The sequence below is a fragment of the Triturus cristatus genome, chromosome 8 (assembly GCF_964204655.1).
Source record: "Triturus cristatus chromosome 8, aTriCri1.1, whole genome shotgun sequence".
NCBI classification, from domain to species: domain Eukaryota; kingdom Metazoa; phylum Chordata; class Amphibia; order Caudata; family Salamandridae; genus Triturus; species Triturus cristatus.
In genome coordinates, this window is record NC_140591.1 from 1,419,105,350 (window position 1) to 1,419,119,758 (window position 14,409).

General features: G+C 46.8%; 1 protein-coding gene across 1 annotated transcript in view; it reads right to left on the reverse strand.

The window, feature by feature from the left end:
- CCDC81 (coiled-coil domain containing 81) overlaps positions 1-14,409 on the reverse strand; it is a 316,574-nt gene that overhangs the window by 11,894 nt on the left and 290,271 nt on the right. The window contains exon 14 of the mRNA XM_085623150.1: positions 6,373-6,498. Within this exon, the coding sequence (XP_085479276.1) occupies positions 6,373-6,498 (126 nt within the window). The remainder of the gene's footprint in view (positions 1-6,372; positions 6,499-14,409) is intronic.

The following is a 14,409-nucleotide window of genomic DNA, read 5'->3' on the forward strand; positions in this document are numbered from 1 at the left end:
CATCTGCAATCTCGATCCCTCTCGAAATACTTCTCCGTGGAACGGGTGCCTCGGGTGACCAGGGGTCCCCCAAGGCCAGGAGCTCCTCCAAGACCCTTGCTGGCACGAATCTTCAACTTCCGGGACCGGGATATAATCCTTCAGGCGGCCAGGACCGGCCCACCTCTGAAACTCGGCAACGCCACTATCACCTTTTTTCCGGACTTCACCTTTAAAGAGCAGCAACAACGGAGATTCTTCCTGGAGGTCAAGCGAGCCCTTAGAGAGGAAGGCCTTAAGTACGCCATGCTTTTTCCAGCAAAGCTGCGAGTCCAGGCTGATGGGAAAACGCGTTTCTTTCAGACCGCGAGGACACGTGGGATTGGCTTGAGTAATGGCGTGCTTCTTCCCTGCCATCACTGATTGTCCCCAACCCAGGGGCACGGACTGGATAATTCACAGGACCACTCGGGTAGCAATGGGACTGGTTGATCCTTGCGGTACGTCCACTGCGTCCACAACTTGAACCATGTGTTGGACCCAGACAGCTCTCCGGTCATGATGGGTATTTATTCACATTTCAGGGGGTTGGGGGGGGGGGTAACGCTCTTCTGCTTATCGCTGTTTTTGAGACCTAAACCCTATTAGACTGATGCTAATCTGTAATTTGTTTTGCTGTGCGCTGAGGGGGTCGGGGTCGAGAATTGCTTTATTTGCATATGCTGCGGGCCTCTGGGTTTTGATAACAAGTGTCACAGCTGCTTCATTACTTTGTTTAGGGGGTTTGTCGGGTGGCTCGGCAGCGGGACACGCCCTCCTTAGTTTAGATGAACGGGGATTACAGGCGCTCTGCAAATTGGGGGGGGTGGGCAGTTTTGAGTCCACGTTGCAGGTTGGGGGGGGGGGGGGGGGAGGGGGAGGATCCAGGGTTTTGATTTTGGATTCTTGGGGTTTTTTGAGGGCTTTTAGCCAGTTCGTTTTTCTAGGTGCAGTTTCTCGAACAATCTTATTTGCAACACCATTTGGGTCCTGGGTATGTGGTTCTGGTGATTTTCAATGCTCATTTGTGATGGTTTTTCATTATTGTGTCTCCTCTGCCAGAATAGAATGTTTAATCGTGCTCTTTCACTTGCTGGGGGGGCATCACTTTCACGGATTTTAATGAGTCCAGACTGTAATCCTAGTCCATCTAGGGGCCGCCTCAAAATACTCTCGTGGAATGTGAATGGGTTGGGAGATCGCATCAAGAGGAGTATAGTGTTGCAATATTTAAAACGACAGTCCCCATATTTGATTTTGCTTCAGGAGACGCATATTCAGGGTACCTCCTACTGCGCACTTAATAGGTGGGGCTATAAACTGATTGCACACGCGGGCTAAACCCGTAGGTCCTGAGGAGTGGGCATTCTGGTACGCACCTCCCTTCCATTCCAGGTATCTAAAAACACTTCCGACCCCCGGGGTAGATTTCTCTTGGTCTCTAGGCAGTGAGAGGGGAGGCTTTTAAATGTAATCTCTGTTTATGTCCCCCCAAACTTCATTCTTGTACTTTGACTGACCTGGGCTAACACCTTCTTAATTTTACAGGAGGGTGAAATGTTGGTGGGAGGGGACTGTAACGCAGCTCTTAGTGGTGACCTTGATCGTTTGCCGCCTAAGCAGGGGTAGCCACCTGGCAAGCACCTGATGGAATTTCTAGATGCCTTAGGTTTGATTGACGTGTGGCGTGTATGTAACCCAACATCCAGGCAACACACTTTTCACTCCAGGGTACACAGGAGTCTGTCTCGCATTGATTATTTGTTTTGCAAGGCAACCCAGCCTACACAATTTGGAGAGATTACTTTTCTTCCAAGGGGTATTTCTTACCACTCACCTATTGTCACCTACGATGGAGGCATTTCCCACCTCCTCCCTCCCCCCCAATGGCCGCGAAATGACGCTCCCTCCTTGGTATCTTCGCGTACCAGCGGTACGTGCCAAGTTGCTGGAAGCCAACCAACATTACTTTATTGATAATGATGGTTCTGTCGCCTCTGACATAATACTGGGGGAGGCATATAAGGCTGTGATCCGTGGGTGCGGAGTGGCAGCTGTGGCAGGGCATAAGAAGGAGAAGTGCAAACAACTGCAAGATATATAGAGGGAAGTGACAACTTCAGAAGCTGATATGGTCGCCTCCGCCTCCTCGGACGTCTCCCATGCATTGGCTATAAAGCAGAAGGATATAGCTGAGGACGCCGCTAGGGCCTATTATCGAGCCACTCCGCACCATCTTTACTATATTGGTGATAAAGCGAGTAAGTTGTTGGCATGGCTGGACAGGAAGGAGTTGGCCAATAGATGGGTGGCGGAGATTTTAGACTTGCAGGATGTCTGGCACCATGATAAGCTTGGGATTGTAGGTGCCTTTGCCAGTCATTTTAAGATAGTTTATACCCCCTCATCCACATCCACCCAGGCCGAGGCAGCTGAATTGCTTTCCACAATGCCTTTACCACAACTGGATCCGCAGGAGGTGTTAGACCTCGATGCTGATTTGACCTCTGAGGAGGTTTCCAAAGCCATTGGGGCGCTACAATCTGGGAAGGCCATGGGTCCGAGTGGCCTCCCAATCGAACTTTACAAAATTACCGCCTGTTATCGCGCCCTTTTTGGTGTGTATGTACGGCGAAGGAGTATCCCTCGGTACTTTGTCAGCTACACAGAGACTGGCCAACATTGTGGTCATCCATAAAACGGGCAAACCTCCTGACCGCTGCTCCTCGTATAGACCGATCTCTCTTTTGGACCCCGAGGTCAAAATATTGGCCAAGCTCTTGGCCCTTCGCCTCTCCCCATGTCTTTACAAATTGATCCACCCGGATCAATCTGGCTTTATGCCGGCCAGAAATACTGCACTCAATCTGCGTCGCTTGTTTGGGGTGTTGGGCCGGGCCTCCACTATTCAGGAGGATTCAGTGATAGTGTCCTTGAATGCTAAGATGGCCTTCGATATGAATGAATGGCCCTTTTTGTTTGTGGTGCTGGAGAGATATGGGTTTGGCGCTCATTTTATATCGTGGGTGCGCCTGCTTTATGCCCGCCCTTTGGCCCGGGTTACAGTTAACGGAGCCCGGTCAGCCGTTTTTGAGCTAGGTAAAGGCATGCGTCAGGGATGTCCCCTGTCACCTCTTCTTTTTGCCTTAGCCCTGGAACCCCCGGCCATATGGATTAGAGGTGACCCCCTGATTCGCGGTTTAAATTGGTCACCAGATTGGACAGACAGAATTTTCCCTCTATGCCGATGACATTTTACTTTACTTGGCCCGACCAAGATTCTCCGTCCATAGCATGCTGCACATTTTTGCTTTCTTCCAAAAATATTCCGGATATACGATCAACTGGGATAAATCTCTGGTTTATGTCTTGAGTGGTGAGCCTTCAATACTCCCATTGGGTTGTCCGGCCCAGATCGTTACTGAGGGGTTTCGGTATCTGGGTATATATATTACCAAAGATGGTGTTTTCCACCGTCAAAACTTACTCCCTCCGCTCCAGCGGCTCCGTGCTGATGTGCAACACTGGAATTCTTTACCTCTCACGCTCTTAGGTAGAGCCGCTCTTTATAAAATGATGGCACTTCCCCGCTTTCTTTATGCATTGCAGAATACGCCTTTTTTGGTGTCTTCCCAATACTTTTTCTCTATAAAGTCCGAGGTACGCTCCTTATTATGGAATAATGGTACTCCCAGAATCGCTCTCGCCAAGTCCACTAAAAGTTTGTATGATGGGGGCATAGCCCTGCCTGCCATTGAATATTACTATTGGTCCTCGCAGCTGGTGGTTCTCAACCGCTGGATGCATCGGCCCATGGCGGATCCGACGTACGCAATGGACAGGTATAATATGTCTTCTGGTAACTTTCTCAGGGCTCTGTATGGTGGGAAGAAATATGCACCCAAGTTCACTCCGACCTCTACTACGGTCTCCTTATGGTACTCAGCCACGGCGGCGTTGGGATGGAAGGGTAAGATTACGAAGGCCACCCCACTGCTTGAGTCTCTTCAGCTAGGAATGCTCTCGAGGTTCCCAGGGTTTGACAAATGGGACTTAATTGGCCTTTCCACGGTGGGTGACCTTTGGGCTGGGGGGGGGGGGGGGTGGAGTTGTCCCGTTTAGTGATTTACAACAGCAATACCATCTTCAGGCAGGGGAAACGTTCTGGTACCTTTAGGTACATAGTGCACTGCAAAAGGTGCTTCCCAGAGGCTCCGAACTGCCGGTTTCCTCCCCGTTAGAAGATAGACTATAGGATGATTACCTCCCAGAACGAGCAATTTCCCCTGACATACCGTAAGATTCTTAATAATATGCCCGACTCCATGGGTAAACTATGGGCAAAATGGAATGATGAGGTGGGAGAGCTCGATGACGAAGAGTGGAGGGAGGCCTTGGCATCGCCTCGGGAGGTGGCGATCCGGTCCCGTTTTAAATTGATACAACTTAAATTGCTGCATAGGGCATACTACACCAGTTCGGCACTCGTTAAGATGGATCTCTTGTCTTCTCTGGATTGCCCCAGGGGCTGTGGGCAGCCAGGTACTTTTCTATATCATTGGTGGGATTGCCCTGCCCTTCAGAGATACTGGGGAAGAATGGTGCCATGTCCCAAATATGCCATAAATCATTTGAGATATCCCCACGTCTCTATCTTTTGAATGTTTAGGAAGCCACTGACCTAACCAGATGTGAACGGCTCTGGGTCACACTGGGATGTATGATCGCTAAACGCAATATTGCTAGAGCCTGGAAGGGGGGGGGGGAGGGCTGGCACTCAGACACGTGGATTGGGCATTGGACATGGACTGGTGCATGCAAGTGGAGAGGGTGGTGTATGAAAGCACAGGTGGCCCGGGTAAATGGACCAAAGTGTGGGGCCCCTGGAATGAAAGTAGAGGTTATATCTGCACCCCACTCACTGAGACGACTGATGTTGACAATGTAACACCATAGGCTGGGACTGATGATATTAATGCGTTTTCCTTTGACCCAAAGTCTTCTTTTGTTTCATTCATATTTCCTGCTGTCCGCAGGAACTGTATTTTGTTTTGTAACTGCCAAAGGTTTGTTTTTATTTGATTTATGTTTATTTTCAATAAAAAGAGTTATAAAAAAAAAACTTGGTACTCCCTGCCACACAGTCCTAGATCCATTGTTAAAGTTCTGAAGAACGGTTAGGGGCTGTCATTATGAAGAAAAAATCCCTATCACACAGTGAATCATGAAATATTTTTCATAGTTCTCTGACAGCTATGGGTTTTTGTACAACTATACTTTCTGAAATAAAAGCATCCACTTTGGCTCCTTTGTTAAAATGTTTGAGCTGATCCGTCAAGCAGGAGCCAAGAAACAGGAGGGTTCCAAAAGTGTGAATTCACACTTTAATTCCCATAGGAAAGTTTGGTCTCCAATAGAGAAATAATGGCTGAACTATCTATGCTAGCCATGATGACAGTTGGTTGTTAAATATAAAGATCTATAAGACACACAAGTGGGAGGAATGCTTTCAATTTGTCTAAACACTGGCAATCACTCGGGGTACACCCGACTGAAGAGCCCGAATAAGGGCAAAACCAGTCTTGGGTTGCTTGTGTTCCAGTTCAGAGAGGACCTTGCTTGGCAGTTCTGGATGGCCAGTTCCTATTGGGGCAGGGTCAAGACTGATTTGCATATGGCTGGGTTCAAACTGGGGTGGCATGATGGGCAAAAGAACAATGGGTTGGAATGCTACCCGAGCGATTGACAGTGGTTAGACTTATTGCAATCCTTCTCCCATCACCTTCTGTGTGTTAGATAAAAAGATCTCCCTGGCCCAGAATTTGATATAAATTACCTTAAATACAACTCACAGTAATTTAGTGCTGATGATGGGGCTGGTTCATATCCCAGGCAAATCAAGAAAGTAATAGAGCTACTGTTCAGTGAGAGGTCAGAACAGAGCTTTGCCAAGGGACTCCCTCACACACGACGTGCAGTAGAAATCGGAGCTATGGTGGATGCTCGGGGCAGTAGGAGAGCTTACGCTTCCACCTCTTTGGCTGAAGTGTGGGTTCTTTCAAATGAGGTAGATGTGCTACTAAATATTCAATGTTGTTTCAGGCCTATGGTGATTTTATACTGCATACTGCTATTTTAGTGTACCGGGGATTCCCAGCCTGGCAAATGAGAATGATTCAAGCATGTGAATATATAAAAGATCAAATGTTGGAAAACTTTGTTATATGACAATATGCTGTTGGTTTGTAAATTGCATTACTTGCTCAGCATACCAATTATGTCATCTGTTCCTTCACCCATTCACTCAAGAGTACGTAAAGAATATGTATACTGAAATAAAGGAGCAAATCTTACTGAATAATCTTCTCCTCTTCACAGTCTCTCTGCCTTTTCATTTCTGCACTCCTTGCCCAATCTTCCTGTAATGATTTTTGCAGCTTGAACATCTTAGCAAATTGAGCAGCTCTCTCAGCCATAGTCCTAAAGAATCAATTTGAAAATCATTCTACGACAAATACTGCAAGTTTATACAATTCATTTCTCAAATTATCTAGCAATACTCCTAAAAATGACATTCATCTCATCACAGCTTTCTTGTCATCCCAGAGAGCTTTGCTCCCTTACAACAGGAGTACCATATAAGAACGTATGCTCTGCATATCCATTTCACTTCTCTTCAATGACAAATTAATGTGACTTATGCTATCCTTAATATTTTTTCTTTATATATTGAAATTATTTGGCATTCGACAGACCTCCAGAATAATTTCTTTCACATATGTCAACAGCATTGTATGGTCACCTTTCAAACCCGAGTGGAAGAATCTGTAATTTCGAATCTTTAAAAAAAATATGTAATTGGATGATAGTCATTAGGTCTCGCCTGACCCAGCGCATGCGCTGGTCTGGCGAGACTTATTGAGAGGGCTCCAAAAAGTGCAACCAGGCCAGCCTAGAGCTACAGTGCATGTGTGCGGGCGCACGCGACGCGCTTTACCGCGATTACTATCACTTTCGCAGCCGCACGGCCGCTTTGATGTTTGATCGTGATCACTTTCGATAGCCAATAGGTCTCGCTTTTGGGACCTTATAAGTATTTAGTTATGCAACTGTTGCATGGCTAAACACTTATAAGGTCTCAAAGGCGAGACCTATTGGCTATGCCAATGCTTGTTTTTGAACTGACACTGTTATTTAGCTGGTAGACTTACACGATTTACTTGACCCAATGTTGAGAACAATTCACAGAGGATTGTAATGGATGTGTGCATGCATAATAGGAAATGTTTATTTGTTGTTCTGCTAATAGACATTGGTGAGCCCCAGATTACAAAGAACACATTCACATGAAAAAATGATACATTCCCACACAAGATGCAATGAGACTACCCAAATAAGCTTAGGTGTACTAACATGTATGTATGTTTTAGTATTCCTAAAGCGTGAACTTAGCAGACTAGCAAAGAAGCGCTGCACACCGGACATAGGGAAGGCGGGGGATACGTGAGAGTAAAAGGTAGACTTCTGGAATGGGTGAGAAGTCAGCCTATCTGAGATAGCGTACTTTGAAGAGTGAAGTTTTCAGTTTCTTTCTGAAGTGTAAGAGTTGCTGTAGTTCCGATGTCTCCTTCCTGCAGGATTTAGGCTTTTACCAGCTGATGTCTGAGGTCCTCGTCTGGCGTTGAACTCCAGATAGTGTTAGTTTGTTAGCTAGGTAGATAGGGGCTATGTTTACAGTGCATGTAAGTTATGCAGCTGATCTTAAAGATGACTCTGGTTTGCAGGGAGAGCCAGGGAAGATCTTCTAGCCAAAAGGTGATGTGGCTCAGATTTCTTCAGCCCCTTGATGAGCCTTGCTACTGTGTGGAAGATGCCTTTCAAGTGAGCGAAAGTGGTGTTTGGAATGCTGTTCAGCAGGGTGTTGCCCCCATTTAGATGGGGGAGGGCTTAAACTAAAGTTCTGAACTCTATTACTGCAAGAAAAGGTTTCACTTTTTTCATGAGCGAGAGAGTGCTAGACCCGGGCTGCTTTATTCTTCCTCACAATGCTTTGAGTGAAACGTTTGAGTCTAAGGTGAACCTGAGGCCGTCGGGTGTAATATGGAGTAATGATTGAATCAGAAGATGTTTGGCGTTGTTGGCAAATAGGATGGATTTAGTCTTTGTGGGCTTCAACATTAGATAATTTGTTGATGTTGGAAGTGGGGGTCCTTATCTCTCACCGCCGCCACCAAATGCTGGAGGCAGGAGTCCCTGTCCCACACCGCTGTCACCAGGTGCGAGATCCGGACCCCTCGTTTCAAAATTAGGCTAAGTAAGGACACATCTGAGAGAGCCCTGCTCAACCCCTTAGTAGCTTGGCACAAGCAGCCAAGGCACGAGTTTACAGTACGTGCAACCACACTTATAGCAACCCAATGATGACCCCCACAAATAGACTCCACACGGGTTTTTGTAAACGAGTATAATCTTTATATAAGAAGATATACGATATGACCACATGATACAAAACCAACATGTAATAATGGGTAGTATTCCTTCCGGTGGATTGGTAGGTTCTAATCCCAACCACCGCTTCTAACCAACAGTTAAGCTTACTTCTAACCGTTTCCAAAAGGTCAGGCAAGTCGTATTGCTAGAATCACACGTTGCAAAAGAAAAGAATTACTGGAATGCGTAACGATATACTACTGTACTGTACAATAGAGAAACAATGCCATACGTAGCGCCACAGTCATGTACTTTGCAATAGAAGGAATAATGCAATGAGTATAACTACCAGCATGCCCTGTGAAAGGAAGAAACAAAGCATGAGTCACGCTACAATCATGTACTGTGCAATGAAGAAATAATGCAATGCGCCACGTTATAATCCTATACGGTGCGATGAAGAATTAATGCAATGTGCCACGTTACAATCATGTACTCTGCAAGGGAAAAATAACGCAGTGCGTAGCACACCCAGCACGTAGTTCGTCAGGCACAATTAAGGTCAGGCATCATACGACAGTTCGATAGTTCGTTAGCATCAATAATGCAAAGTGTAATACGACCATCTAGGTGCTCCGGTAACAGTTGCCCCAACACGTATCAATGATGACACAAAAGTACCACTTCTCACTCCAGCCCCAGTACTGCCCCTCCTTGGGTCAGCATGGGCCTCGATCTGAGCTGAAGCAACAGGCTCACGCATCTGACAGAAGCGAGAGGCTGAGAGAGTGTCCCTCCGTGACCGCCCTCCCGCCCCAGTTGGTGATCCACGTTACCTGGGGGGGGGGGGGGGCGTGACCCCACTCTCCTCTCCTCCTTCAGCGACTCGGGCCTTGATCCAGAACTCCGTCAATGGGCACGGCGAGCTTGGGCCGGCGGCTCAGCTCCTCTGGGGCTGCCAGTCTGGGCTGCTCCTGTTTAACTCCGAGGGCCCAATGACCTGGCCCTCCTTCCAGCGGTCTCAGTGGACACGGAGACCTGCACTCAGCACTGTAGAGATTTACTTCGATTTCGGTGCACACACTACCCAGGCACTCCTCACCATTGTCTCTGGTTGCACCTCGACACGCACCCTGCGCGTCCGAGTCTCACCGCTTCTCCCGGGTGCACATGATGACCAGGAGCTCTTCACCAACGACTTGGCTTGCACAAACGACACGCACCCTGCACGTCCGAGACTCACTTCTTCACTCGGTGCACACAACGACCAGGCGCTCCTCACCAATGCCTTGGCTTGCACCATGACACGCACCCTGCGCGTCCGAGTCTCCTCTCTTCTACCGGTGAACACAACGACCAGGCGCTCCTCACCAACACCTTGGCTTGCACCTTGACACGCACCCTGCACGTCCGAGACTCACTTCTTCACTCGGTGCACACAATGACCAGGCGCTCCTCACCAACATGCCCTGGCTGCACCACGACGCGCACCCTGCGCATCCGAGTCTCCGTTTACTCCTGTGTGCCCACGATCACAAGGCACTACTTCCGAGGGTCTCAAGCTGCAAAATCACGCGCACACCGCATTGCTTGGGACTTCTCCGGTAACGTTTATGTTCCTGTGTTTCCAAACAGGAAGCCATCTCACCTCGGGCCCTTGGGGTTCAGGACACAGCACAAAGCACAGTCCTGTTCAAGAAGTGGGGGGACACCACCCACTACAATGTCCCTTCAGTCTCTTCCTTAGTAAAACCTACAAACTGCAGGCCAGCCCCCGATCACGAAGCAAGGGTCAGTCCTATCCAGCAGTTTCTTCAGCAACTTCTTACTTGGCAGAGGTTCTTCTTGATCACGAAAGAGGTCAAAGCCTTTGCAGACTCGACATGTCCATTTCACCATTCAAAACTACACCAAATTCTAGGGGTTTCAGTTGTCTTAGTTATACCCCTTCATGTCTTTGAAGTTCTTTGTGCTCAGGGGTCCCTGACCCCTGCCTAAATCAGTTCTGGGTGTCTCCCTCCCAGTGTCACCCTTTTCCCTTTGATACTGGAGGTCTGGATCCTTAATCATTCAGCAGGAGATGGGTCAATTGGTTTATAGCCCCAGCCCAGGCCTTTTCACCTCCCGGGCTTCTCCTCCCCCTACTCTCCAGATGCAGGGCAGCCTGGTGCCATCTCAACCCCTCCCTGGGTCAAGACCTCTCCCAGCTCCTCTCACCCCACAGATGCAGACAGTCAATCCACATTCAGAAGAGACACACAGAAATGCTTAAAGCACAAAACTCAGCCACTTTCTAAAGGAGTGGTTTCTGAATACACAGACAAAACAACTTTCATAGAAAGATGTGTTATGACACTACGAGTTCATGCATACTAAACTTCACCGCTCCATTTTAAACTTACTGGAAACTAGGCTAACAAACACAACACAGTGTTTTCACTGTCAGGACATAACACACACCTTAGTATATGTCCTGCCTTTTACCTACACGGCACCCTGCCCAGGGGTTACCCGGGACCTACATAGGGGTACCTCCGGTGTATGCAAAAGGGAAAATAAGGCCTGACAAGTTGCACTTGTGAGGACAACATGCTGACTTAGCAAACTGCGCGCAGGCTCTACACTGCAGACCTGAGTTCCCTTCTCCGTGCACCTTGGCATTACTAGCCCTGGCACACACAGTGCACATCACTAGGGACTTTACTAGCAAGGCAAATATACCAATCATGGACAACCAATTACCATTACACTTTAAACAGGGAACTCTTTTACTTTGACACTGATCAGCAGTGGCAGAGTACCCAAAGCATCTAAATCGGCTACTCTGTCAGGAAAACGGTCTGGGGGAAAGCAAAAAGTTTAGGGAACTTTAGCCAAAAAGGCCAAGTCCAACAGTTGACATCCAGGTCTAAATGCTTTTGAGGAAGGTTTTGTATTTTGTTGGTTGTGGAGATTGTGAGTCAGAGTTGAGTGTCATCCGCATACTGGTACATATTGATACTGCTGTCTGTAAGGATGGTCCCATGCATTTGGCATAGAGGTTGAAAATTATGAGTGACAGGTTGGTGCTCTGGAGGACTTCACAGGTGGTGGAGAGAATCTGAGATCTGGAACTTCATATTAAATAAGTTGATTTTGGTTGGTGAGGTAGGATGTGAACTATTGTAGGATTGTGCCCACGAAGCCCATAAGAGATTTCCAGTGATATCACTTCCTGTACAAATGGAAACTGAAAAATCCAGATGTAGTCTTGTTGAGATGAGTGCAGGTGATTAATTGTCTGCAGTAAGTTCCGCATGTTCACAGTAATAGAGAATTTCACCTCTGTGCGATAAAGGCAAACTTCTCAGTATGTAGAAGGCACTCAGTTCTTCCACCCTCACCCCACTTTCTCCCTGCACTCTCCTAGGAGAGGGCAGGCAGCATTACCCATGCATCGATGGCTCATCCACTTGCCTGCAGACTCCTGAGATGCACTTCTTACTTTATGTAGTGAAACACAGGCAGGCAAGTGGGACTAGGATGGCTCCAGATCAGCATGAAAAGTCTTCCAAGCGGCATTTTCTGTCCCCGTGGACAGACCTCACTAGTAATTTTGCTGTAGATAAACTCTTTTCTTCCTACAAGGATAACTGGGTACAGTTACAGTAACCAGTCAGCCAAATATTTGTGAAACAATGTCAACGAAGAGCTACCACTCTTGGAAAGTGTGGTGTATCTGCTGAGCTTTTACACTTATGCATTTCCTGGAAGTTGAGTCAGATAGAGGAGCAGAAATTGAGATGTTTGTTAGAGTGAGTCTGAAGGCCTGCCACTTACTGACAGGACACAAAGGTCCAGGATAACTGTGGAGGGAAAGGGTTGCCCACTCCCAGTTGTCAGTACCTAGGTATAGAAGAATCCATTCTGTTGCGTTGATCTAAGAAAGGAGGAGAAAAGAACCTCTTGAAGAATGCTTTAGTATGTCTTCATTGGATCTGCCCTCCCTTGCCCAATGGCTCTTGAAAGTAAAATAATCAAAGCAATCTTTGGATCTGTCTTGCTTGGAAATGTCTCGAACCTCTCCCCAAACCACTTGAAGGCTTGGTTGTTCGAGGAAGGGAGTGCTAGTGGGGATGTCCTATTTGTGGTCACAGCAACAGGCTTACACTGAGTGAGCATTTCATCCATGGAGACCATGAAGAGGCCTTAGCCATGAAAAGGAAGTCCCAAATTAACAGGTATAAAGATAATAGCCAGAACTTTCTGCACCCAGATTGATATCTTTAGGAGTCTTCATGTGCAATGTTCACAGGATGGAAAAATACATGTTCGTTCCATCAGATAAGCAGCAATGTTTGGCTATAGTGTTCTAGAATGTATTTGGTTAAGGATGTAGGATGTAGTGATGCTATTTTATAAAATATTTGCTAATTGTGCTGAGATAGTTATGCTCATTAGCTGCAGGAAAGTTAGGGTCTATCTCCATATTCAAAACTGCTGAAAATGCAAAACTGAGCAAGCATGCATAAGTTAATCAAAACTTTTCTTGACTTTGCATTTTTTGGTACAATTTCAAAGATTTTTTTCTTAATGTGTTCTTTAATAGGTGTTAGGATCGTCTCATTACCCCTATTCAATGTACTGGAGATAGGTTTGTCTTTCTTCTTTATCATTGAGTTTCTCATTACGTTCTGCATTAGATTTAGGGTTAATATTGGCAACGTTGAGGGGAGGGTACAGCGACACTGCAGCGACTTCTGACTATCCTTGCCTAGGGATCACAATACAAAGAAACTGTGCCAGGATGGCATGTAATGGGCTGGACGGGCCACATGGATAGTGGGATCGGTATCACCTACTGAGCAATTTTGTAGATTATGTAAATGTTGCAACATTGACCATTCAAAGCAGTTGAGGTGACAATGTCCTCATCTGACTAAAAGTGTCTTCAGGTAGGAATGCTATCAAAACAGCAGGAACCCCTGGAAAGACAGCTAGAAAATACAATGTCTTTCAGAGCATGCCAGTGGGTGGATAAGGCACATTAGATATAGGAACATGGTTTACAAAACTGACGAAAGAATAGGTATGGTAAAAGCAGGGCAACCTCATTGGTACCACAGGAAAAGGTGACTACAAGCAGTACAGGCAGAAGCCAAAAGTCCTTTCAGATCAAAAAGGACAGTAAGTTGAAACAAGAGTCACCGTTTCATGGCTTAGTCCCTCTCACTCCCCCTCAGCATCAAACGTGTACATTCTTCAGTAAAGGTGCCCTGCTGCCATCTAGGAGGCAGTCAACTTCCACAGAGACTAGAGGAGGCTCTCCACAAAAATGCTTAGAAAAGCCTGGTGGACAAGATCTATAGGAGCCAGGTAAAGTTGGGCACAAATATTATGGGTAGATGAAAATGCTAGGTACTGAGTCAAATGATAGCCATCCTAGACCAATAAGCAATAACATTTCTGTCATCAGGAATATTGAGAGAGCCTGGAAAAAAGTGAAAATCAGTGAAGCTGAAAGACCCGACTACATACAGATTGTGATACTATCTGTATGTTTATGCACCTCTTTGGCCGTATTACTGAAAGGGTACATTGTCTTTGTATGCATCATGGGTGCACCTTTAAATAGGTGTGCCAGGCACAAACCGGGGCAGTGCACCCTCATACAAGGAATGTGCAGCCGTGATCTCATGCTGCTGTGGAGAACAGCGCATTCAAGTGAAATATGGAGCAGCTGCTTCAAAGCTACTCCGTGTTTCGCTGTGCAAGCGGCAGCCAGCCCACCTGCACTTTGAGAGGGAGAAGGGATCACTTTAATTCCAGACAAATGAAGAGAGTGTCACCTACAGGAAGAGAGTTACTTTTGATTACTTGAAAAGAAGGACCTACTTCAAATAATAGCAATGGAAAGCTGGAATTCTTAAGAAGGGGAAATACATTTACTGTCTCCTGTTGGGTTTCAGCCCGAAAGCTGAA